Source organism: Oncorhynchus masou, chromosome 17 (genome assembly GCF_036934945.1).
Source record: "Oncorhynchus masou masou isolate Uvic2021 chromosome 17, UVic_Omas_1.1, whole genome shotgun sequence".
In the NCBI taxonomy this organism is placed as follows: domain Eukaryota; kingdom Metazoa; phylum Chordata; class Actinopteri; order Salmoniformes; family Salmonidae; genus Oncorhynchus; species Oncorhynchus masou.
In genome coordinates, this window is record NC_088228.1 from 12,932,862 (window position 1) to 12,960,334 (window position 27,473).

Here is a 27,473-nt window from a genome sequence, read left to right on the forward strand (position 1 = left end):
TGTGAGGGAAGGGCCATACCCTGTGAATGTGGCTTACAGTATCTATACAAGTGGCACTTTTCTATGACATTGGTCGATAAAACACTGAAAAAAGTGTACTTTAAATTGACTGCTTTATGATATTTATGTACTGTACTACACTTCCTAAACACCGCATTTGCATTCTTGATCTGGTCGCCCTTGGAAAAGTGATTACTTATATCGGATTAGGTAAATAAAGGTTAAACTTTTTTTTAATCACTTTCAATGAATATTTAAATACCTTGGGAGGATATTTGTGCATTGGTTTAAAGTAATGACGTCAGTGATGACATCACACCAATCAATCAAATGGGTCAGAGCAGCTCACAGATCATTGTGCCTGTACATAGGCCATCTGTAAATAGCCTATCCAACTACCTCATCCCCATACTGTATTTATTTATTTTGCTCCTTTGCACCCCAGTATCTCTACTTGCACATTCATCTTTTGCACATCTATCACTCCAGTGTTTAATTGCTATATCATGCTATCATGCTACCTCGCCACTATGGCCTATTTTATTGCCTTATCTTACCTCATTTGCACACACTGTCTATATACTGTTTTTCCTACTGTATTATTGACTGTATGTTTGTTTATTCCATGTGTAACTCTGTGTTGTTGTATGTGTCGAACTGCTTTGCTTTATCTTGTAAATGAGAACTTGTTCTCAACTAGCCTACCTGGTTAAATAAAGGTGAAATAACAAATAAATAAAAATGGATCGACATCCTGGTGACTTGAGGCAGGCAGAAAGTTCCCCAAAGTGCTAATTCTGAGTCAAGGACATTCATTGATGTGCAAATGAGGACATCACAGCAAAGGCTCTGTATTCAGCTTCATCTAACTAGAGGCTACCAGCAAGGCCCGTTCTTTCCTATATAGCGTCTGTGAAGGAAAGGCATCAGAGTTGGGTACAAAAATGACTCTAAAGCTGGTTTCCGGGGTACGTCCTGCTAGGGTGAGTTAAGATACTAGGCCACTGCAGTTGTGTTCTTTATTGTGAGTGTCTGATATGTCTGAGTGTTGATGGCAATACAAAATAAAAAAATACCTCAAAACAAAAGCAGACTGTTCAAACCCTTGAGATTAAGTGTTAACCACAAAATCAGGATCAGGGATGGGTCTACAATGCAGGTTAATATAGCCTACATATTGTTTCTATATTAATCATGGTAACATCATAGATGGTGACTTCATTGATGAATGGACTCCGGCCTAGCCAACAAGCCCCAACAAGCTCATACTGCCAGATGCCTCTGACTTTCTTCAGACACCCCACTACCATGTCATCATCAGTGGTAATGTTGATGCTTTTTGTCATTCCATTCAGAGGATGGGGGTAAATGGAACATTGAAAGAAAACCAAAACAACCGGCATCCAGCATTTGAAGGTTCATGCATGTCAAAACGAAGACATGGAGAGGGAGAATGTCGAGGAAACAGGAGGAACATAGAAGACTCAACTTACTTCTGAGCTCTGCAGTGATAGAGCAAAACAAAAACAGAACACAGTACAAAGTTTTAAACCCCACAACATCCACGAAACAAGTGAACCATTACACTTCTCACTGTAAGCACAGGGTAAGGGTTGAGGAGGGGAAGGGCAGGGGGAGGAGGACCATTACATTACAGGGTGTGTGTGTGTGTACAGACCATTTGTTAGGTGCGGTATCCAGTGTGTGTGCGTGTTAGTGTTTTAGTACACAACTAAATAACACATCTAGCTAACCCGAACACACAGAATATTGTCACAGGAAATGGCTGAGAGTGGGAAAGGAAGGACATTATAACAAAGACCACCAGTGACGCCGCTGCCTGAGAGTGCTGTGAAGAAAACACAAGAGTGTAGGCCGCTGAGGGGAGGATGGCTCATAATAATATCTGGAATAGAGTCAACGGAATGGTATCAAACACATCAATCACGTGGTTTCCATGTGGTTGATACCATTCCATTGACTCCATTCCAGCCATTATTATGAGCCGTCCTCCCCTCAGCAGCCTCCACTGATGCACATCTACACAAAAATACTGTTAGCAGTGCAACTAAAACCACTACTACTGTTACTAGCTCTACAACAAAGAGCAATAAAGACAATAACATGTATTTAACAACTTAACAACAGGTGGTAAAAACAACTGTATGTGTCCACGTAGGCTTCAGACATGCTAACGATGGAGTCATGATCTTTGGGAAACAACACTTACTGATGGATGGCCTGTAGAAACTTGCGCTGGTGTTTCCGCACCTTGGCGTGATCGATCTTCTTGACCAACTTAGTGTGTTTGTAGATGAGCCATGTTTCCCTGAGTACATTGGCAGCTGTGTTCTTTACCTGCCGACCAATGAGGAAACGCATGTGAACCCTCGGGCAAAGGCAGGGTGTCCCGAACAACTGCCTGTTCATAACATAATACTCTATGTTGATTTACTTTTAGAGAATTGAGAAAGGTAAACTGAATTGAAAAAGCTAAACTGAATTGAGAAAGGTAAACCGAATTGAGAAAGGTAAACCGAATTGAGAAAGGTAAACCGAACTGAGAAAGGTAAACCGAACTGAGAAAGGTAAACTGAATTGAGAAAGGTAAACCGATGAAAAAAACTTCTTACCAGGGACATGAATTTGTTTTACCCTGTTCCATCAGGAACCATAAATGACAGTTATTGTATTATTGTAATATAACCTCCCATACAGTAAGGGATGTGACATTTACAGTAGTGCTCAGTGGTGGAAGATCAAAGACGCCACTAGAATGAGAGCTTGAGTAACTTACTCGTTTGCAGAGTTGTGTGTCCATCATGAAGTTGTGGACATGCTTCTCAGCCTTGGTCAACTCCAACTTCCTGGCTACCACGGCGACCACCAGTGCAGTGCAGCCAGCTCCCTATTGGTCAGAAACATAGTCAGGCCCAGAAATGAAATAATGTGAAGGGTGACTGTTGAGTTATTGTATTAATAGTGAGGTGACTGCCTGGAGGGAAACATTTCAAGATGTTGAGCTGCTCTAGAATAAAGTTGAAGTATTAAGTTGAAGAAATAGATGTCAGATTTAAAACATGGCTGTTTCATGGGAATAATATGTCTATTAGTCATGCAATTCTGCATGAAACACACAAAAAAATGAATTTCCAATGACAAGTAACATACCATGATCCCTGTAAGCAGACATACACCTTTCCCACAGTACGTGTTAGGTACCATGTCTCCGTAGCCAATGGAGAGGAAGGTAATAGAGATGAGCCACATGGCTCCCAGGAAGTTACTGGTCACTTCCTGTGTGTCATGATACCTAAAGTAAGGAAGAGAGAAACAGAGGAAGATGCACATCAGTGACACCCGATACTGTAAAGGAAACCTGAGCATGCTGGAGAGGTCGTGAACTAACAGAGGTGGTTGAAGAAGAAAGAAATGACATGTGCATAGTGTTTCACCTTCCGTCATGCCTGCACTACACATCTAAAAAGCACCCAATCCATGTTGGAAACAACATGGTGAAACGTTATGAAGTTGTGCCATCACATTCCAATATACTGTAGCTGTTCAGTCAATGCTCTGTGGTAAATGAAGATACAAATTCAATCATTCAATGAGGAGCCAAATTAAAATGATATGGAAGGGAAAACACAATTGATTTCAATAATCCTTTTAAAGAATCTAATTAAATGCTGATGGCGGTTTGAGAATTCTCCACAGCAAAACACTGAACATTTACTGTATGTATCAGTGTCTATTAAACAACTTGAGACGATAGATGATATCAATTGAGAAGCATTTAAAAATAGACATGAATCCAGACATACATCTCCTACTCATTAGCATAGCAATTAAAATATTCTGGAAGATGATTGGAATAAAGAAAGTGACATACATTAAGTTATGCAGCTATGCATTTAAGCGTTATGAGAACCGCAGGCAATTGATCTTTTAAGTTTGAGTCTTACAGGATTTGAATCCAAACTAATCACTGGACATCTAAAATTCTATAACCACTTTGATCAGCACTCATCCCCAACAGATTCTGAATCAATGCACCCAAATCATTTGCATTTGCTCTACAAGAGAGGACAATATATTTGACCATCGACATAATTTTGTTTAAAGAAAGGAGAGTGTCAATTCTCATTTCTTACAGCACAATGGGGGAAAAACTACTTTGGATCTGTAATGTGAAGAGTTTGAACTACCCCAACAAAGGTTTGGTTATGAACATCATCCCTTCAAAATGTATCACTTCATTTCATCAGTCTGTTTGCTGAAAAATGGCAGAAAACCATGCGATAGCCAATGCCCCTTAAAGCACAACGTCTAAACGGGACCCTTGCGACGTCCCAACTGACTTCACCCCATTGAAGTTGACATTTAAAGGGGTTAAGGTAAGGGTTAAGGTTAGGGTTAAGTAAGGGTTAAGGTTAGTGTTTAGGGTAGGGACATCCCAAGGATCCATGATAGCACTAACCCTAAAACCACAGCAGATAGATTTAAAAAAAACACCGCCTCAAATGTCAACATTGATGATGACATTACCATCCCCTTTGCATTGTGGGATAAAGTCCCAAAATTAACCCATCCAGCCCAAACCTACCTTTCTTTACATACTACATCCCTGATTGGCTAAGGTGCTGTCTAGGAGGAGTCATAATACTGAGACTCATTGTTCAGCTGGATTACTAATAGCTCTCAAAGTACACAGGATGACTATTAAGGATAAAGAGGATGACATTTTTGCTCCCAGAGATTTTCTTCGAAAGGGATCCTTGTTAAAACAATTAGGAATATGCTAATGACTTGATTATCCAGCAGTGACCCAGCATGTGGAATAAAAATGGCCGGAACAATTTAATCTAATCAATGCAGAAATACAATTTGTAACACCTGGAGTAGATGAACCAAGTTTGGAACTCTTGATCATTCTTGAAAATCTCCTCCTAGACAGATCACTTTCATTAAGGAACAAACCGTGTATTCAGCAGTTGTTGCTGAACTCTGATGTCCTGAAAAGAAACTCCATTCAAAAACTATCTTTTGGTATTTCTATCTTTAGTCCACTGATGATACAGTCGCAACATGTTTTGCATAGCAACAGTCAAGTTTTCAAGAAGCTCAATATACAGTGTGTCACCAGCCATATCAAATTTTTTTTTTTTTTAACCTTTATTTAACTAGGCAAGTCAGTTAATTAAGAACAATTTCTTATTTTCAATGACAGCCTAGGAACAGTGGGTTAACTGCCTTGTTCAGAAAGACAGATTTTTACTTTGTCAGCTCGGGGCTTCGATCTTGCAACCTTTGGGTTACAAGTCCAACGCTCTAACCACTAGGCTCTCTGCCGCCCCGATCACGATGATCCAAAATGCATTATATGATGTGGCCCGGTGACACTTTGCTTCTTGAAAGTCCAGTATCTTGAAAACTTGACTGCTGACATCCAAAACATTTTGGGACTGTATCAACTAATTAAAGAAATACAGAAAGACGGTTTTTGAGTGGATTTTTCCTTTATGTCAACTCTGCTTTCATGCTCAATGTCAGGAAAAACAACATGATCCTTTTTTCCTCAGAGTCAATAGTGTGGGTTCAAGCGACTCTATGGCATGCAAAAAAGCACGTCGATACAATACCATGCAGGCATTAAAAAGATGTTTGCATCCTGCATGCTGAAAAGCCAGTATATTGAGAGCAAAGAGAGCGACGACAAAGTGAAAACCATCCTTGACAAATATCACAATATTGTCAAGTGGATGGGGGTTGAATATTTATATAAACAGTCTCTTATCTGTACGCTGGAGACCAGTAAAAACGCATTAAGAAGCTCAATGTTTTTGACTTCCCTTCTCTTTCACCTGGATTGTTAGGGCTGGATTCAATCCGTATCGTGGAAGTATGGCGGAAAATGTGTGTTAAAATGTAAATGTAAAGCCCGACATATGCAGCGTTGACCATGAATGCAGTCTCCACGAGGGAGGGAACATTGCCTTTAAATTTCAATCGAGCTATAACGTGATACTTCTGCGACACGCACTGAATCCAGCACCGTTAGCCTTCAATAGCATCCTCTCTGACAAGGCTTAGAGCAAGGGGGACAACACTATAGTGACTAATTTGCTAATTTTAGACAATCTGTGACTAAACCAGGCAAATACATGAGTCATTCCAGATCACTAACTCTGTGACAGAACCTGGTGGAAGTCATTTCTGTCAACATATTACACTGCTTCTTATTTTATGCTCTGATTCATGTGATTCATGTGAACTTAAGTTGTAAAGAAAGAGGTGAAATATGTCCTGAAAGTTAGTTGCTTCTACCGTTGTGTTAATTGCTTATTGTATCATGATGAGTTCCACTCAATCACTGGCTTCATCGGGGTTGGGGAAAAATCTGGTTTACACACTGGAACTATCTCAAATTGCATGGTTGCTCTTGACGGCACCAATTACGCCTTTGTAGGAGGAGTACTTTAAGTGCCGTAGTGTCCAAATGATTCTAGGCTGGTGAAAGCGATTAGAGCACGACAATGCTAGAGGTTTGTTTTCCATTTCCACAATGGTGTAACGTTGCAGTGTATGGTTTCCCTGTATCACCATGTATGTGCATTAAGAATACTCTTATTGTGACTCTCTACATTTATGACTGGACATGGTTTGGTGTGGAATCTTTTGTTTTTAGATGCGTACAAAACTGTAGATAGGTTTTCCCCCAAATTCTTGAATCTTGAAGAGGACTCAGACAAAATGTCTATAGACTACAGTGATATGGGCACTGGAAGCTACGGATGCAGAGCCAGTCGATGGCATTTTGAAGCTCTCAATATACTGTGTAGAGTGTTGGCATAGCATGGAAAAGAGCTGGCACCACTTTCGACCTAGTGTGAGACCAGAGGAATTGTCTGAAATAAAATGTCTCCCACCCTTGCAAAACATCCCATAGAAGTAGGCTTTGTGTTGTAGACATGTCATTGTTTGTAAGATCGCTCCCTCAAAAAACTCTGTGTTCCCTTACTTTGTCAGCAACTCTATTTGCAAGTATGCACAGATGAGAGCACTAGACCTAAATGACTCCTTCCAGAAAGGGCTTTAATGTGTGTTAGACTACAGGAATAACACTTGATTCACAGTGTTGAAAACAACCTAACCGGTGACACATTGCAATCTATCTACCGCATCAGCCAACACAAGAGAGACCATTGAAGAATGTCAACATCATAAACAAGTCACTTTTCTGGGTGGTATTGAAGTACACAACTCACCCCTGTGTGTCCTGTGTGGCTCAGTTGATAGAGCATGTCGCTTGCAAAGCCAAGGTTGTGGGTTTGATTCCCATGGAGGACCAGCACAAAAAAAAGTATGAAAATATATGCACTCACTACTGTAAGTCACTCTGGATAAAAGCATCTGCTAAATGACTAAAATGTCATGGGAATTGGTTCAAATGGATGCAATGATGCTTTTTTCCTCTTCTTTTAACCCTGGCCATCTCTTCATGTCATCTGGTCTTTAACCCTGGCCATCTCTTCATGTCATCTGGTCTTTAACCCTGGCCATCTCTTCATGTCATCTGGTCTTTAACCCTGGCCATCTCTTCATGTCATCTGGTCTTTAACCCTGGCCATCTCTTCATGTCATCTGGTCTTTAACCCTGGCCATCTCTTCATGTCATCTGGTCTTTAACCCTGGCCATCTCTTCATGTCATCTGGTCTTTAACCCTGGCCATCTCTTCATGTCATCTGGTCTTTAACCCTGGCCATCCCTTCATGTCATCTGGTCTTTAACCCTGGCCATCTCTTCATGTCATCTGGTCTTTAAACCTGGCCATCTCTTCATGTCATCTGGTCTTTAACCCTGGCCATCTCTTCATGTCATCTGGTCTTTAACCCTGGCCATCTCTTCATGTCATCTGGTCTTTAACCCTGGCCATCTCTTCATGTCATCTGGTCTTTAACCCTGGCCATCTCCCCCAGAATTCTTTATCTCCGTCTCTCACCGTATGTGGATGAGCTCATGCAAGAAACAGATGGTTTGTCCCAGGGACATACAGTGGCAATGCCTGACAATGTGTCTTCTAAGCCAGGGCTTCCCAAACTCGGTCCTGGAGCCTCCCTGGGTACATGTTTTGTTTTTTGCTACACAGCACTACACAGATTTGAATACCCTGGTCTATGCCGTATATTATAGGTTGAAGCTTAAGCTTTAGATTTTGGGAAGGACCGAGTTTGGGATATCCTGACCTAAGCTATTTGAGGAATGAAATCAAAATGACAGGAGTATTCTGAATCTTCCAAACCCTGTTGTCAGTTGTGGTACTAAAAAGTAACATAGAAACATTTGCCAAAAACATTGGTTGGAAAGAATTGTTAGAGATATCAATAACTGTTACCTATAAAGACAACAGTATATAGGAGTAGACAATACTGCCAAATCAATTATTATTTGTTCCTTGAATGGCATGCTGCATGCAAGTCTGATTAAACGTGAAATTTAGAAAAACTGGTTTAACCAGTTATTGAGAACGCAATACTGTATATTGAGCAGTAAGCAGTATTTTTATTAGCATGACCCTGAGCATGACCCTGACAGGCTCATTTGCTCCTAATATAAGCCACTGCAGTGGAAAGAACATTAAAAGGGGACTTTTATATGCCTTAGCTTGTCCATGTACTAACAACAGTCTTTTCTACAGGAACTCATCATATCAAGCAAACTCATCGTAGCACATGAAAGGAATCTTTACAAGTCTCCTTGATTTAAATGAGAATTTGAGCAATGGTAGAGATTATTTTGGGACAAATTTGTTGAAATGTAAGAGGGGGGGGTGTCAGAGGCGGTAAACATACAGATAGGATTAAACTCAACTGGGGATGACCTAATTTAAAAAACTGCAGACCTAATTGTGCTTGCATCATCCAGCCAAAATGCAAAGCAAGCACTCCAAATGGATTCGAGCAAACATGTCGAGTCAAGATAAAAGTCTCTTTTAATTATCATTTACTGAACAAAATGGGAATAACATGTATTTGAAACGAAGTCTCACAATATGACGCAAGCGATACAAGCCGTAGCACAGCCAACGCAACCAAAAATAGTACAAGTAAAAGTTTCAGGTGGTAGAAGACATAACACAGAACTTCCCTACAGGATATCACCTTCAAACAGCCATTGTGGACTTAAGAGCAAAGCTAAAACTCTTTCGTATAGCCTTATAGCCTCAAAAGCTTTCTTTGATGAACATCAACATCATCGTGTTCCGGAACTTTGTTAGGTCATGCTTGTCCATTGTCAGTAATAACTACTGTATGGAATATCAACAGGCATGAAGAATACAGTGTGGAGGTATACTCCAATGGTACACAAGATACAACTCAAACTCTGCTTGAAGGTCCACATGACCTTTCACACAGACACTAATGTGGGATTTACACAAAACTTAGTTGTGGTGAAAGTTCAAGCGCACAAGTATCTCTGGTTAGGATTCCGCTCTACATGAAGCTGTGTACTGTGTCTTCCGGTCAAGTGACAACAACACACACATGATATCGGTCAGTAACCGGCCAGTAACTTGACCCTGTTAATCTGTGATGAGGGAAAGTCTCTTAACTTTCCAAAGCGTTCCCCAGGAAGACCGGGGTGAGAAACGACTGTCTCATGTAACCTCGAAAAAAAAAAAGTGTTTTGTTTCAGAGCGAGAGAAAGAGTTAGAGAGGAGATAGGACCGGAGGGGGGACAGGCAAGGCATGCAAGTGTATCTGAGTTCTGACTGAATTAGGCCTGCTGGTTATGAAGAAGGAAAGATAAATAAGTGGGGGAGGGGATGAGGAAAAACTGCAAGCATGCCACGTTAGATGGGTACAGTAGTAGGAAATCTGCAAAGCATCATGACGCAAAAGAGGAGGTGTTTGATAAGAACGGCAAAAGACTGAGGATCTTCAATAAAGTAGGGGAGCTCTGGAGCTGTATCAAGGGAGGAATGACCAGCATTGCTTCCCTCTACTGTACCATCACGGTTCCTGCCAACTCAGCCAACCACCCCTCCTGTCCCCTCCACCCACCATGTGTCTTTCATTCGCCCGTCTATTCCAGACAGACTCCGTGCTCGTCCAATCTCACACCGTTCTGCCCTTTGGCTCAGGAGTGTGGTCAATGTAACAGTGCATCAGCAGATTCATTTCCAAACTCACGCACAGCACTTTGGAAAACAAGCGCCTCTTTTTTTTGAGTGTGTTGGAGTGATGGGATCGAGAGCAGTAAACATGAAGACTACCATGCTGTTTCATTGTTTACCACAGGTGAGAACTCAATCCATGTTATGAAACTTCAAACTGGAGACACTGCATTTGCCTTGAAGAAACTCCTCATGACTCAATTTTGGAAACTGTGCTAGAACGGACAGCAACACCCTCACTATTCATCATCCTAGCTAAAGAGCCTTTCGTGAAACACTGGGTTAATGGGGTTATTAATGGGGTTATTATAATATGGTTAAATGTTAGAAATTTGGTTTTAAAAAATCTAAATCGAGCTTAAATCCACATTAACGACTTTGTACCAGACAAATTACTTGATATTTGTTTTCTCCTCAAATAAGCACGGATGTTTTGTATGAATATGTATCTCAGATTAAATTCCTTTGCCACGTCTTGAGCAAACTGAATCAGCTGGCAGAAGTGACAAAAGCCTGTAGAATACCTAACGATTACGACATCATTCAATCAATTATTCGAGGGGAGACTCATAATGGAATGGTAATGTACGAGAACACAAAGGACTAAAAAGCTTTTGTTCCTCAGCAAATCTTGGAAGTAGATGCTGAAAAGAGTGGGCACATTATGGATCTATAACAATTACATAAGGAAGAGGAATAAAAAAAGACAATTGCCCTCAGGCTTGCTGGTGAAGGTGACTTGAAGGAGCTGCTCCATTTTAGCACAAACTCCTTCCTCCTCCTCCTCCTCCTCCTCCTCCTTTTTGCTACCACAAAACAAAACAGTTTAGAAAGAGACGCTTGGTTCAAAGTGCTGCTCAAATCATAGGTTTCGCCTCCTAGCCACTGAATGTATTTTTCTTTGTTGACATATTTTGGGGGTTTTGAGGATGTGGGTGCCACATTCATGCCGACTAAGGGGCGAATACCTAGTCCCCCTTTGCCTTACTCTGTTTGGAAAGGATAGCAGTTTTTTTGGGGGGGCTGCCCCTCGCCCAATCCCACCCCCATCCCTCACCCACTCAGGGCAGCAGTGGCGCCAGCTCGGTGCAAAATGATAGTTTTTCCACGGCTAGAGAGCGAGGACTCACATGGTATCCCTATGGAGCAGCATAGTGGGGAAATAGAAAGTACAACATAACATTATAGACACTCACACACACACACACTCACAAGACACACAAACACTTACCCAAACACACGGAAACATGTTATTTTCAAATTGAAACCATAACTGGACTGCCTTATATTGCATGCACTGCTGCGGACTAGTTTGGCACGGAGCGTGTGGTGGGCATATCATCTATCCTGACCCCATTAGCCACTCTAGATATTTCATGGAGTTGAGTCCAGCCGCATGTTGCGTCCAAGTATCATAGACATCCGACTGTAGAGCTTGGTTACATTTCCCTGTGGTTCTATGGTTTTCCTTTGTAATGTTGAAAGATTACCAGACAGATACAACACCAACAATGTCATCCATACGTTCTATTCATACTTTTCACAGTATTTGGCAACACCGGTATCTTTCATGGTAAAATCTAAGACAGGAAAAAAAACAGTGTGTCCATCCTTGTGACGGTATTACTTTAAGGCTTTATGCAAGTACCTTCAGCAATACACTATTCATTCCTGTAGGCTTGATGAACAGAGTGTTCTTTTGAATGTGTGCCAACAGACTATTTGGTGAAGTTGGATTCGAGTTGCATCTCACGCTACTTCTTTTCCATTTCATGTGGAGGTGGAGCCACAAGGTCAAACACTGTTTTCTCTGCTGGTCCTTACGTGGCTCCAGGGTGCAGGGGGAAGTGGTTAGTGAGGGGTTAAGAGAGCAAGGAAGTATGAGATGGAAAGGGAGGAAATAAAAAAGCAAGCAAAGCGTAAGAGAGCAACTCACCGTCTGACTGACTGAAAGATTGGCAGCGAGCGTTCCTGTTGACTGATTTGACTGTGACTTTTTGACTTTACAGCCCTTTTGTCATAACGAAGTATTACAGGAGCTGACGTCAACCCATCCCACCTCCCTCAGCCCCTACACACCAAAGAAGACAACTTAACATCAAAGTAATGATAAACTTGTAATTGGTCTGAAAAAGCGTGCTCTTCCCTGTCTCCTCCCTTTACTCTGAGATCTGTGAGAATCCCCACCGCCCCCTTGAGAAAAAGCCTGATGTGAACGGGGATCCTTGGGGCTGCTCAGCATTACCAAAACAAACCATTCAGCAAACAAACAATTAGACACTCATGAATTATGGAAAAGCTGCTAAAATAGCATTAAAACAAGGAATAGGGACTCGTGGAGTGATCGCTGAGCTAATGAAACCCCCTTTTTTCCCCCAGGCAGTGGTGTGTGTGGGGGTACGACACATCAAGACATTACTTTGGGCTGGTGAGCATGAACAGAACACGACAACACAACTGGACACAGATAACAGAAAGCGGGAAGGAATGAGAGAGAGAAAGGGGAATGAAAGAGAGAGAGAGAAGGGGAAGGAGAGAGACAGAAGTGGGGAGGGAGGGAGCGAGAGAAAGGGGGGTACGGAGGGGGAGAGAGAGAGAAGTGAGGGAGAGAGAGAGAGAGAGAGAGAGATAGGGGGGTATGGAGGGGGAAGAGAGAGAAGAGAAGGAGGGAGAGAGAGGGGGGGTACGGAGGGGGAAAGAGAGAGAAGTGGGGGAGGGAGAGAGAGAGAGAAGTGGGGGAGGGAGAGAGAGAGAGAGAAGTGGGGGAGGGAGAGAGAGAAGGTGAGAGAGAGAGAAGGTGAGAGAGAGAGAGAGAGAGAGAGAGAGAGAGACAAGGGGGGAAGGGGGAAGGAGGGAGAGAGAGAGAAGGAGGGAGGGAGGGAAGAAGGGGGAAGGAGGGAGAGAAGGAGAAGGGGGGAAGGGGGAGCGAGAGAGAGAGAAGGGGGGAGTGCCGACACACACAGTGCACAACGATGGGGGCGTGCGTTTCTGTGGCGATTGGCTGGGTTTTTCCCTCTTTAGGGAACTCCCTAGCCGTTTACCTCTCGCAGACTCGCACCGTCCAGGCGGCGATGATCCAGGAGGAGATGCTGAAGACCAGCAGCACGGTGCCGGGGCAGATGGTCATGAGCGTCTTCATGACGAAGCGCGTGTTGAAGTTGATCTTGTTGAGGGCGCCGATGCTGCGCGACGAGGCGTCTGTGAAGAGCTTGCTGTGCAGCAGCATGACGCGGCCAATCAGGTAGAGCCTGAGGAACATGGGAATGGAGAGGATGATGTCCACGTCGGCGTTGGCCGTCGACGGCGTGTAGGTGAAGGCGATCCGTGCTGTCCAAGTGAAGCGGTAATGGCCCGGGATGGGGTGGATGGCGCACACCAGCAGCTCCAGCACGATGAAGAAGATGCGCTCGTACGTCATGGCTATCCTCCAGTCGTCTGCCCCATTGTCCACCATAAACAGCTGCGGGAAAAGAAAAAAGTAGCTTAGTTATGCATTATTTTAAAGACTTTACCTACTTTATTTTACAGTAGTTATAAACTTTCTTTTTCAGTCTTTATATACTTTATTTTACTGTAGTTATATACTTTATTTTACAGTCCGTAGTACATACTCTGCTGTTCTATCTCGTGCGTAATGATGTTCAAGATGTCAGAGAGAAACAAAACTGTGTTGGTTGTTTGAAGTAAAACCTCGTTGTTGTAATATTTCAAACAGACATGGCAGTTTCAGCGCTGTGGATTACAGCTTTAATAGATGCCACTCTTCACATTTTAAAGAGCCTTAAAAAAATATCAGTTATTTCAGTCATTTTCTGTAAATCTCATAATATAAATCAGCTGAATTAGGACTGTAAAGTATCTAACATACCCAATTGAGTTGACCTGTTTCAATGTTGAATACTTTTTAAAAAAAAAATCATCAATAACAGACATCATCACACTCAATAATCAAACTCAATTTTTAAGCAATTCAGGCAATCACCACACCAGCCCATAAATTATAACAATGAAATGTTATTTCCTGCCAAATTGTTGCATTATCTGGACTCACCTGTATTTCCCGGGCATGGTACATTATTATAAGACCAAGCAATATAACAGTGGATAGGCTGATAAGGCATTTCAGTGCAAATGAGTACGAAGATTCCTGTAGTGAGAGACAGAGACACAATAAATATAGTTTAGAGATACAGTGATATTGAGGGGAAATATAAATATATAAAATAAATGTGCACCCTATGTTGCCTTTCAGAGGAGGGGTCATACCTGGGCTTCACCTCAGAACTGTACATGTAAAAGCATTAATAGAAGAAATCCTCAACTTAGATTTTTTGTTGTTGTGTGAAATAATTTAGGCAGTCTTCATGGTGGGTAAAACATGTGGATTTTAGAAATATTGTTGGATGGAGTGAACAAGACCAAAATTAAACCATCTATCTTCCAAAAAGGTTTCCCTCTGCAATGAACGTAGCTAGTAGGAGGGAGAGGAACACTGACAATGAAAACACCACATATTATCAGCTTAAAACGAGAGAGTTGAGGAAAGGGGTTTGAACTAAAAACAACAGCACCACAAAGTGTTGTCTCAAATCATGACAGTAGCAGGAAGTAAAGGTCAAACATTGGCTCTAAACAGTACACAAACTATTTATACATCAAACCCACCACTAGGTATTTTCAATCTAATAGTAGCCTAGATGCAGAAACCGAGCAGTTATGTTGTGCATCTTCTACAGTAGCGTTAGCAGGAAGCAACCCACCGTGAGAGGTGCAAGTGATGAATTGATCGTTTGGACGCTAGAGCTGCAACGCCTATAAAGGGGTCATAGATCTTTGAAATAAGGACCTGCACTACTAGACTTCCCTCTGTGGGTAAAACGTGATTTGATGAATCAGCTGTAATAATGGTGGGGAATAAAACATGTTATACAATGATGGGGGGGTTGTAATCACAATCCTGACAACAGCGACAAAAACAACAATAGGAATCAATAGGAATCATTGTAAATAATCGTCAGGGGCGATTGTAAAAGCTGCCCATTGTTGTCAAGGCCCGCGGACGACCAAGTCGTTGTAAATGGATATTGATATGCTCTCTTGGGGTGGGGTCAAGTAAGCATGCATTACAATATGAGCCATTACACTGATCATGCAGCCACAATATATAGTAACAAGCGGGGAGAGAATTAGCGAATGTATTTTTAGCAATCAACTAGATTGCTTTGCCCCTCAGGTCTCTGGCACCACTCAAGACCCTATAACGTCTGAAATTGTTTTGAGAAGTCCCCTGTGAAATAACATTGAGTAAAACCAATTAATCCACCTGACAGATGTATAAGGTTTTTTCAGTCCCCAAAAGCTCACTTCCTTTAACACACCAACACCCCACCACACCTCTTTAAGGGTTGGGAAAAATCTTGACTGACTCACATGACCATGTGATGTGACATGCAAGATGAAAAGTGACTCGTCCTTATTGTAGCGCATTCTATATGGTAGGACTGCTGTGTCACTCAGGGATCAGTTCAATTTAAACTCAGACCAACACGACAATTAATCTAAATTTACTACAAAAAGTGGTTAATAGAAACCTTATAGACACCTACAGTGGGGCAAAAAAAGTATTTAGTCAGCCACTAATTGTGCAAGTTCTCCCACTTAAAAAGATGAGAGAGGCCTGTAATTTTCATCATAGGTACACTTCAACTATGACAGACAAAATGAGAAAAAATGCAGAAAATCACATTGTAGGATTTTTTATGAATTTATTTGCAAATTAAGGTGGAAAATAAGTATTTGGTCAATAACAAAAGTTTATCTCAATACTTTGTTATATACCCTTTGTTGGCAATGACAGAGGTCAAACGTTTTCTGTAAGTCTTCACAAGGTTTTCACACACTGTCGCTGGTATTTTGGCCCATTCCTCCATGCAGATGTCCTCTAGAGCAGTGATGTTTTGGGGCTGTTGCTGGGCAACACGGACTTTCAGCTCCCTCCAAAGATGTTCAATGGGGTTGAGATCTGGAGACTGGCTAGGCCATTCCAGGACCTTGAAATGCTTCTTACGAAGCCACTCCTTCGTTGCCTGGGTGGTGTGTTTGGGATCATTGTCATGCTGAAAGACCCAGCCACATTTCGTCTTCAATGCCCTTGCTGATGGAAGGAGGTTTTCCCTCAAAATCTCACGATACATGGCCCCATTCATTCTTTCCTTTACATGGATCAGTCGTCCTGGTCCCTTTGCAGAAAAACAGCCCCAAAGCATGATGTTTCCACCCCCATGCTTCACGGTAGGTATGGTGTTCTTTGGATGCAACTCAGCATTCTTTGTCCTCCAAACAGACGAGTTGAGTTTTTACCAAAAAGTTCTATTTTGGTTTCATCTGACCATATGACATTCTCCCAATCTTCTTCTGGATCATCCAAATGCTCTCTAGCAAACTTCAGACGGGCCTGGACATGTACTGGCTTAAGCAGGGGGACACGTCTGGCACTGCAGGATTTGAGTCCCTGGCGGCGTAGTGTGTTACTGATGGTAGGCTTTGTTACTTTGGTCCCAGCTCTCTGCAGGTCATTCACTAGGTCCCCCCGTGTGGTTCTGGGATTTTTGCTCACTGTTCTTGTGATCATTTTGACCCAACGGGGTGAGATCTTGTGTGGAGCCCCAGATCGAGGGAGATTATCAGTGGTCTTGTATGTCTTCCATTTCCTAATAATTGCTGCCACAGTTGATTTCTTCAAGCCAAGCTGCTTACCTATTTCAGATTCAGTCTTCCCAGCCTGGTGCAGGTCTACAATTTTGTTTCTGGTGTTCTTTGACAGCTCTTTGGTCTTGGCCATAGTGGAGTTTGGAGTGTGACTGTTTGAGGTTGTGGACAGGTGTCATTTATACTGATAACAAGTTCAAACAGGTGCCATTAATACAGGTAACGAGTGGAGGACAGAGAAGCCTCTTAAAGAAGAAGTTACAGGTCTGTGAGAGCCAGACATCTTGCTTGTTTGTAGGTGACCAAATACTTATTTTCCACCATCATTTGCAAATAAATTCATAAAAAATCCTACAATGTGATTTTCTGGATTTTTTTTCTAATTTTGTCTGTCATAGTTGAAGTGTACCTATGATGAAAATTACAGGCCTCTCTCATCTTTTTAAGTGGGAGAACTTGCACAATTGGTGGCTGACTAAATACTTTTTTGCCCCACTGTATATGCAATATTGAATTTAACAATTCAAATAAATGTGTAGAATTGGCTGGACCTAACCAAAACATTGCTGCTCAATCTTACTTGACCTCATGCAGTTGTAAAAAATTCAGTAGCCGTTCCAGCTATTACTTAGGCCAATCAATGCTGGCTCGTTGCATTGACTATGTGGTGACGCTAGCCAACAGTGCAGTCTTGTAAACATTGGGGCCAAACCTTTCCCTAAGTGCACTGTGACAAATGTTTGGTACAGAAAGCACTGCCCAAATCCAAATTGATTGGTTGATGGAGCTAATGATAGGTCAGGGAGTCATGACCAGGTCGTGGCGACCCTGAAATGACAACAGCCTGCCGCCATGTTGGGTTGTCCTGACACTCCCACGTGCTTGTCAGAGATAATGTCCGACACTTTGAAGCAGCTCTCTGATTGGGCAGCGTTGTGTTTGGCTGCAGGGCAGGCTTCAAAGTGACTCTCAAAATACCAGCAGCAGCCTAGTGAAAACAGTCCTTTGGCCAAGCTCTGACATTTTTTGAATTGCAAACATTGTCATTCTACTTACACAAATATCTCTGAAGTTCACCATGTGTTCACCATGTTTAACATGACTTCCTATCTAAATATAGCATACTCAGAGTCGTTATTCACGTCATAAACAAGTATGGGGGAAAACAATTGCCGTTTGCCATCTACAGCCATTAAACATAGCCTAGATTTACGTAGTAATAACTTCAAAACTAAATCATTTTTGGGGGAGCTCTCATAGCATTACAATGTTGTTTTGATTATTGCTTGAACAGTTGCTAAGATTACATTTGGTTGTGATAGTTACAAAGATCCTATTTTTGGATGCAGCAGTTGGCTGGAATGCTAATGCTCATTGACATTTTACTGGTTGAATTTGAAGTGTTTAAGTGTAATGCAGTTGATTTGTGAGGATGACACAAACAATATATTAAGCAGGACATTCATACGAGCCTTACAATCCAATTAGAATTTAAAAGTAGTGTGAAATGCATATATAAACAACATGAGGCTTTTTTTGCTGCCGGTCTATGAGAACTCCCTCGTGTTTTCCCCCACAGTGGGGAAATTGTGTATAGCGACTCAGAGAATTTCAGCATTGGAGTAATTCAACAAACAAAAAGACCACCCACACTAATTACCTTGCCGTAAACTCCCCAGGACAGTTCAGTCTCAGTCACCATGACGACGATCCCGAACATTCCAAAGATGAGGGCGTAGTCACTGAGTCTCTTCCGTTTCTCAAAGAGCGCCCTCCGGTGGCCGAGCCTATAGCCAATGTCCTTGTTCTTCTTCACAGGAGCACCGTTTCCGTCCCTGACCAGGCTCTCGTTGGACGCCTTGCTGGGGTCCTCGCCGTTGCCCTTTGATACCACCACCTCCAGGCCGGAGCTGTGCAACGTCTGGAGGGGCTGCGTCTCCGAGTCGAGCTCTGCTAGGTTGCGCCGCGACGACGCCAGGCTGCCCAGTGGTCTCACTACGCCGCCATTGTACTTGCAGGTGTTCATGGCTATCTGAGGGAGTCGGCCGCTGCTCTCGGAGAGGCAGGGCTTGGATCCAGCATGGCTCAGCTTCTTCTGCTCAGTGGTTGCCTGGCAACAAAAACACAAGAGGTTGTTAGAGAAACAAACCACCAATCAGTCTGGTGTCAGAGAATGGGAGGAGCACCTTTCCTTTATAACTTCAATTTGACTAATGTCCCATGGACCGGAGCCGGTCCACAAACCAGAAGCACGAACCAGAAACACTGCCCTGCACTAAATCAGTGCAATCTCTGTGTTGTGTGTTCTGTTGTACATTGCACTCATATCAGCTGTCCCTCAAGAAAAGTGCATCCACATCTGCAGGGCAAAAGCACATGAATAATGAATGGAGATGAATGTATAAATAAAGCCATATAACTAATAGTGGACCATACAAAGTGCAGAAAATGTCCTCTTTGCGCAGCACAAATTTAGTCATGAAAGATTAATGTGTTACGTGACCTTGTTTCCTGTTAAAGAAACACTCTTTCTTGCAGAGCCCAGAGATGGGGTGTCCAAAAAGAGTGACTGAGTGAGTGATGCTTCTATAATCAGAGAAGCAGGAAAAACTGAATCAAGAGTTTCTGCAAGGGGAAAACAAGAACATTATTTACTCAAAGATGTGTCTTCGTCTCCTCTCTGTGAATCAAAAACTGCATCTAAATTGAAGAGGGATCCTGCTCAGCCCTTTCTGTGCCGTCCCATGTGGCTCAGTTGGTAAAGCATGACATTTGCCACTCCAGAATTGTGGGTTTGATTCCCACGGGGGACCTATAACAGAAAGTATGAAAATATATGCACTCACACTACTGTAAATCACTCTGGAGAAGAGCATCTGCTAAATGACTCAAATGTAAATCCTTGATCCAGAGTGTGATTGTATTGCAGCGCAGGTTCAAGGAGAGGTGAACATTTAATTTGGTGGGAAAGCAGAGGAACTGAGGAGTTCCCCGGACCTTGGAAGTGTAGAGGCATGTACAATGGTAGTTGAGTGTGCATTCCAGTGGCATCTCCACAGCTCTTCTGGGACATCACTTAGATTATCATAATGGCTTGTTAGACTTCACATGGAACAGTGCATTTTCTGAAATAACGGGGGGTGTTTGACAACACTGCCTTTCATTTGGCTTGAGTGAGCTCCCTAATGCCTCTAAATGTGTTCGGAAATAAACTCTGATTCCCCATAATGAAAATGTAGTACAGTAAGTCCGGCCCCACTGACGCTATCTGCTGACGCAGACCAGACCAGACCAGACTAAAGGTTAAGGATTAGAGGGAACCACAGTGTTCTAATCCCCTTTACTCTTTTAAATAGCTTCATGATCGGAGCCATTAAGAGCCTCTCTGTGAAACATATCTCAGATAGTGGCGCATTCCTACTATAAACGCAGCACCAATAAAGGTTGCTTGAAAGATCTTAAACTTCATTTGATATTAGCACCTCTCCTTTCACTTACAAAGGTGGGACGATCACAGTTCCCTAGCGATGGCTATTTGTCATCATTAATTCCCCTGATAAAATTACCATTCATGTGTTTTATTTCCTGAAAATAAAACACAATGACAAAGATTGTCATTTAAATCACTGAACAAAGCAATCGATCAAAGCAAATAGACATGACTTGACTGGCGTATCAGACCAAGGGAAGTCAACTAAAAGCAGCCATGGCAGGTTATTCCAATAACATAATGAACAGGATTGATGGAGAGAGATGAGAGATGGAAGAATGCACTTCTGCCCTTGGCTTTGGTCTCCATTTCTGACCATTATGCTGCAGACTCTCTTGGTGGTTGAAAATGTACCACTGACTGCTGACTGACTAAATGCTAGATGGGGGTGTCCATATCGTCTAGGAGACAGCACAAGATAAATACAAGAAGGTAAGATGGAGGTACAGGTAATACATAACCTTTTTCTGCAGGCAAATCTCACATGGATATCCCAAAAGAGCTCACACTGTACCTTCCTCACAACACATAATATACAGTTTTACATTTTAACTACTGATTCTCTATTGTGATGCGTTTCATTTTGGTGAATTTACCATGCATTTCAGTTAATCGTATTTGACTTAGAAACAGAATAAACAAAACATATGATGCATTTAATAATATCCACTTAAAACCACACTCTTTGCCTTGCTGAGGGTGCTCTTTCCTGTTTCTCAGCCCAGACAATAACCTGCGTCCCAATGGCACCCTAATACCCTGTATAGTGGACTGAATGAGGAATAGGGTGCCATTGGGACACAACAGGCCGCAGTTGACCTTGTCCGCTGATCCTCCTTCAGGAGGAGACACAGGATGGCTGTCTGCCCCGGCGAACGCTTCAATTTCATTCTGAATGGCACACAGCATCCATCCCGTATGAAATGGAGCCTCCTAATCAAATTGAAAAGCCACAGTGCAGAACAGTTTAAATGAAGCACTGCAACTCTCTGCCTATCTCCTCCTCTAACTCCCTCTCTCCCTTCCTCCATCCCTCCCTCCTTTACTCGTCCCTTTAACCGGCTCCAATCTAATAGAATACCCCCTCCTATACTCGTCCCTTTAACCGGCTCCAATCTAATAGAATACCCCCCTCCTTTACTCGTCCCTTTAACCGGCTCCAATCTAATAGAAGACCCCCCTCCTTTACTCGTCCCTTTAACCGGCTCCAATCTAATAGAATACCCCCCTCCTTTACTCATCCCTTTAACCGGCTCCAATCTAATAGAAGACCCCCTCCTTTACTCGTCCCTTTAACCGGCTCCAATCTAATAGAAGACCCCCACCTTTACTCGTCCCTTTAACCGGCTCCAATCTAATAGAATACCCCCTCCTTTACTCGTCCCTTTAACCGGCTCCAATCTAATAGAAGACCCCCCTCCTTTTGGACGTGAAGGAGCTACTGCACCTCTGTTTTTGATGCACACACAAACTCCTGAAATTGAAAAAGTGCACTGTACAGCCAACCTGTGTGTGTGTGGGTTTGTGTGTGTGTGTGTGTGTGTGTATGTGTATGTATATGTGTGTGTGTGTGTGTGTGTGTGTGTGTGTGTGTGTGTGTGTGTGTGTGTGTGTGTGTGTGTGTGTGTGTGTGTGTGTGTGTGTGTGTGTGTGTGTGTGTGTGTGTGTGTGTGTGTGTGTGTGTGTGTGTGTGTGTGTGTGTGTGTGTGTCTTGGCCAAGTATCGGAGGAGGCCTGGCGATAGACTGTCTGTAGCCAGGGATAACTGTGGCACATGTGTGGAGGGGGCCAACTCATACAGAGAAAATGGAGGGACACGAGGGGGGGTGGAGAGAGGGAAGGAAATAAAGAGAGGACAGACCCCTGGGGACCTCCTCAGCCTGCCCCTGTTGAGAAGGAGAGCTATAGGCTATAGCTGACGGTTTGTCATGTTGTCATATTTCTGTGACAGGCGAGCAGGCACCAGGGCTGTTCAACCCAACCAACAGGGCCAGCCAGTATCTCTGTTTGTCTTACTAATAAACATGTAAAACACCACCACCCATTCATACTATGCCTGTCTATGTGGCCTTGAAAATGGTCTAAGGAAAGGTGTAAACGTACTTTGATAGACAGTATAACAACGATGTTTCAATGTAAACTGTGCGACCAATTGCTTATAGAATCCTTCCTGTGTACTACACTGTATGTACAGTGTACACGGTAAACAGCATAGCCTCATGGTTAACTAACATATACTGAACAAAAATATAATCGAAAGGAAATCCCCAGCCCAGTTATGTGAAATCCCCAGCCCAGTTATGTCAAATCCCCAGCCCAGTAATGTGAAATCCCCAGCCCAGTTATGTCAAATCCCCAGCCCAGTAATGTGAAATCCCCAGCCCAGTAATGTGAAATCCCCAGCCCAGTCATGTCAAACCCCAGCCCAGTCGTGTGACATCCCCAGCCCAGTCATGTCAAACCCCAGCCCAGTCGTGTGACATCCCCAGCCCAGTCGTGTGACATCCCCAGCCCAGTCATGTGACATCCCCAGCCCAGTCATGTCAAATCTCCAGCCCAGTCGTGTGACATCCCCAGCCCAGTCGTGTGAAATCTCCAGCCCAGTCGTATGACACCCCCAGCCCAGTCGTGTGACACCCCCAGCCCAGTCGTGTGACACCCCCAGCCCAGTCGTGTGACATCCCCAGCCCAGTCGTGTGAAATCTCCAGCCCAGTCGTGTGACACCCCCAGCCCAGTCATGTGAAATCTCCAGCCCAGTCGTGTGACACCCCCAGCCCAGTCATGTGAAATCTCCAGCCCAGTCGTGTGACATCCCCAGCCCAGTCGTGTGAAATCTCCAGCCCAGTCGTGTGACATCCTCAGCCCAGTCGTGTGACATCCCCAGCCCAGTCGTGTGACATCCCCAGCCCAGTCGTGTGACATCCCCAGCCCAGTCGTGTGAAATCTCCAGCCCAGTCTTGTGACATCCCCAGCCCAGTCATGTGACATCCCCAGCCCAGTCGTGTGAAATCTCCAGCCCAGTCTTGTGACATCCCCAGCCCAGTCATGTGACATCCCCAGCCCAGTCGTGTGAAATCCCCAGCCCAGTCATGTCAAACCCCAGCCCAGTCGTGTGACATCCCCAGCCCAGTCGTGTGAAATCTCCAGCCCAGTCGTGTGACATCCCCAGCCCAGTCGTGTGACATCCCCAGCCCAGTCATGTGAAATCAATTGACTGACTTCCTTGTATGAACTGTAACTCAGATAAACAGTTGAAATTGTTGCACATCGCGTTTATATTTTAGTTCAGTATATTTGTAGTCTTTCTAAGAAAGTACAATCCCATGTACAACAGTCAGCACGCATTTCCCCGAAGAACAGACAACCCAGTAGGAGTTTTCCTCCGTGGAATCAGTATGGGTCGTCCTTTGAGCAAATCCTGAGGCTAAAATGACTGCAGTTTGATAACAGGCACAATTGCAGGCTTCCTGAAGCGGCATTATCATCCCCCTTGTCTCCTCTGAGATGAAAAGAAAAATTAATTATGTCCCAAACAAGAAGATGAAAAAAACAACAGAGACTACAAGACAGGTATATTGCCCGTGTTGAAGGGTCATTGTTCGGGCTAATAATGCACTGGTCGTTCAGCAGCATCACAATAGTGCACTAATTAGGACACATAAAGCTGTCCCCTCGAAAGGAGACACACACTCTTAGACAAAAAGGTGCTACAGTATCTATAACCTAAAAGGGTTCTTCGGCCGTCCCCATTGGAGAACCCTTTGAAGAACCTTTTTGGTTCCACGTAGAACCCTTTCTTCTAAGAGTGATCAGAGTGTTCAATCTAAAGGTTGTGGGACTCTCTTGGGAGAAATATACAGTAGGAATTCATTCGTAGCATGTCTTACTTTATCAATTCCAGACAATTCAGAGAATGATTTGGAATTCGGTTCTCGTTTTCTAAAATTGTCCATAGATCTATGAGGTGTTCTCATGAAGTCATGAATTGACATTTTACGGAATTTCCTGGAAGTTATCATTGACTTGACTCCCTGAATTTGTTGATAAGTTGATCACGACATACGTGCTGAACACATTCAGAGAGTCAAGTCAACGATAAATCTAAACATAGATAATGCTGGTGCACACTACCCGGGTATTGTTAGTATGCACTACCAATACCCGGGTATTAGTAGTTGTGTGTACTACCTGGTAATTAGTCATGCGTACTACCTGGGTATAACTTGTGCAGACTAATACCGTGGTATTAGTCATGGGTACTACCCAGGTATTAGTCGTGCGTACTAATACCCAGGTATTAGTCGTGCATACTGCCCCGGTATTAGCCGCGTGTACTACCCGGGTATTAGTAATGCGTACTACCCAGGTATTAGAAGTCGTGTGTACTATCCAGGTTTTAGAAGTCATGTTCACTACCCGGGTAGTAGTTGTGCATACTAAAACCCAGGTAGTATTGTGCGTACTGCCCGGGTATTAGAAGTAATGTGTACTGCCCGGGTATTAGAAGTAATGTGTACTACCTGTGTATTAGTTGTACGTACTACCAGGGTATTAGTTGTGCGTATTAGTAGTGAGTATTAATACCAAGGTATTAGCAGTGCATACTCGTGCTTGCTACCCAGGTATTAGAAGTCGTGTTCACTACTGGGGATTATTCATGATTATTAACTGGGTATTAGTTGTGCAATCTACCCCGGTATTAGTTGTGCGTGCAAACACGGTATTAGTTGTGTGTGCTACCCAGGTATTAGTTGTGTGTGCTACCCAGGTATTAGTTGTGGGTGCTACCCAGGTATTAGTTGTGTGTGCTACCCAGGTATTAGTTGTGTGTGCTACCCAGGTATTAGTTGTGTGTGCTACCCAGGTATTAGTTGTGGGTGCTACCCAGGTATTAGTTGTGTGTGCTACCCAGGTATTAGTTGTGTGTGCTACCCAGGTATTAGTTGTGTGTGCTACCCAGGTATTAGTTGTGTGTGCTACCCAGGTATTAGTTGTGTGTGCTACCCAGGTATTAGTTGTGGGTGCTACCCAGGTATTAGTTGTGTGTGCTACCCAGGTATTAGTTGTGGGTGCTACCCGGGTATTAGTACATAATGCTTCACAGCTCTAGACTGGCTGGCAGATTTGCAATGGTCCTCACAAAATGTGGAATTTTAATGTGACAGAATGTGACAACAACAAAAAAAATCCTGACTTTTCTCACCAAACTAAACATTGATGTGTGACTCCAATCCTAGTATAATTTAGTCTTGCTGTTGAATATGCAAATGCAATGAGGCCAGCATTCTAATGTTCTGCTTATCCTGTCGAGCACGTTCCTCTTTACTAATCTTTGCTATTGGCCCATTCCCCTCCATAGAATGCAATTACCTCTTGATTACTTGATTGATGCTAGATTGTTGTATATATTCTAGATTAGGTGGAATACCCTACTAATACACACACATGAACACTAACAGTCTCTCCCAGCGTGTCCCTCTGTTTTCGCAGTAGGAGTCGGACCCCCTCCACGCATGCACGCATGCACGCACGCACACACACACACACACACACACTTTAAACCAGTAAAGGCCCCTCTGTTTTCAAATGTACAACATTTGCCGACTCATTAGACTACATCATCCTATTATGCAGCCTATTCAGCCTATATTTGACAATTCATGACTATTTGACATCATAGGGACAAACAGTCATAAATTTTACTCTGAGGTTATTAAAACAGGCAATAAATACTCTTTCATTGGTGCAGTCAGTGCTTGACTTGGGCAGGAGATCACCGGAGCTGAGTACCGGCACCTCAAATGTTCTACTGCTTCAGCTCCTATTCCTCTTATAGAATATTAGCTCAACAGTATATAAAACAGTGCCGGAACCTATTTCAGCCAGAGTCAAGCACTGGGTGCAATCACACAACTTTGTCTCACAGCGCTGAACTTACTGTCTCAGAACGCAACTTCAGTAGTCAGTTTGAGCCTCCACTAACTTCCGACAGAGACCGAAACATCAATAGCAGGCAGTGCCCAGCACAACCTATAACATAGGATGGATCATTACCATAACAACCTATAGCATAGGATGGATCATTACCATAACAACCTATAACATAGGATGGATCATTACCATAACAACCTATAGCATAGGATGGATCATTACCATAACAACCTATAGCATAGGATGGATCATTAGCATAACAACCTATAACATAGGATGGATCATTACCATAACAACCTATAGCCTAGGATGGATCATTACCATAACAACCTATAGCATAGGATGGAGCATTACCATAACAACTTATAGCATAGGATGGAGCATTACCATAACAACCTATAGCATAGGATGGAGCATTACCATAGCAACCTATAGCATAGGATGGATCAATACCATAACAAACTCAGAAAAGATTGACTGGAGAATTTTGTGGATATCCAGCCTTACATTTATTATATGAAAAGGACAAGAAAACAGAGTTTTAGTTTGGAGAGGGAAAGATGGCGAGAGAGCGAGAGAAGAAAAAAAGAGAGAGAGAGACAGCAATGCAAAGAGCAATGGATTAACGTGGAGATTAGACCCAGGTTGTAGTAAGTGCTTCACACCTGTTTTTGTGGTAGGCTTTACCCTAATGCTTTATTCCTTCTGGTAACATTAGTTCTACCCTTTTCACCACTATGTTAAATTATCTTGGGGAAAAGACAGCTGCAAACCTTGTTCCTGGTGCAACTGGGACCACCTTCATAGTACATCGAGACCCTACCCAGGAAAGGACCGCTATACCTCAGAATCCCGGTGGAAAAAAAACGAGAAAACACAAGACAAAACAAGATATCTGTCCTTCAGGTCTATTCTAAGAGAAAGCGCTTTGGACATGTGACGTAACGTGGCTCTGTGTCACGCCCTGGTCAAAGTATATTGTGTTATTTGGTCAGGCCAGGGTGTGACATGGGTTTATTGTGGTGTGTTTTGTCTTGGGGTTGTGTTAGGTATTGGGTGTGTGGCTTAGTGGGGGTATCTAGCATAGTCTATGGCTGTCTGGAGTGGTTCTCAATCAGAGGCAGGTGTTTATCGTTGTCTTTGATTGGGAACCATATTTAGGCAGC

At 43.1% G+C, this 27,473-nt stretch overlaps 1 protein-coding gene across 2 annotated transcripts in view; it reads right to left on the reverse strand.

The window, feature by feature from the left end:
* The window catches only part of LOC135558514 (small conductance calcium-activated potassium channel protein 2-like), a 43,653-nt gene that overhangs the window by 4,918 nt on the left and 11,262 nt on the right, over positions 1-27,473 (reverse strand). For both annotated transcript variants that reach the window (XM_064992372.1, XM_064992374.1), the window contains exons 2-7: positions 18,547-18,996; positions 14,230-14,325; positions 13,220-13,638; positions 3,172-3,313; positions 2,798-2,908; positions 2,231-2,358 (exon numbers count right to left, since the gene is read on the reverse strand). In XM_064992372.1, the coding sequence (XP_064848444.1) occupies positions 2,231-2,358; positions 2,798-2,908; positions 3,172-3,313; positions 13,220-13,638; positions 14,230-14,325; positions 18,547-18,996 (1,346 nt within the window). The remainder of the gene's footprint in view (positions 1-2,230; positions 2,359-2,797; positions 2,909-3,171; positions 3,314-13,219; positions 13,639-14,229; positions 14,326-18,546; positions 18,997-27,473) is intronic.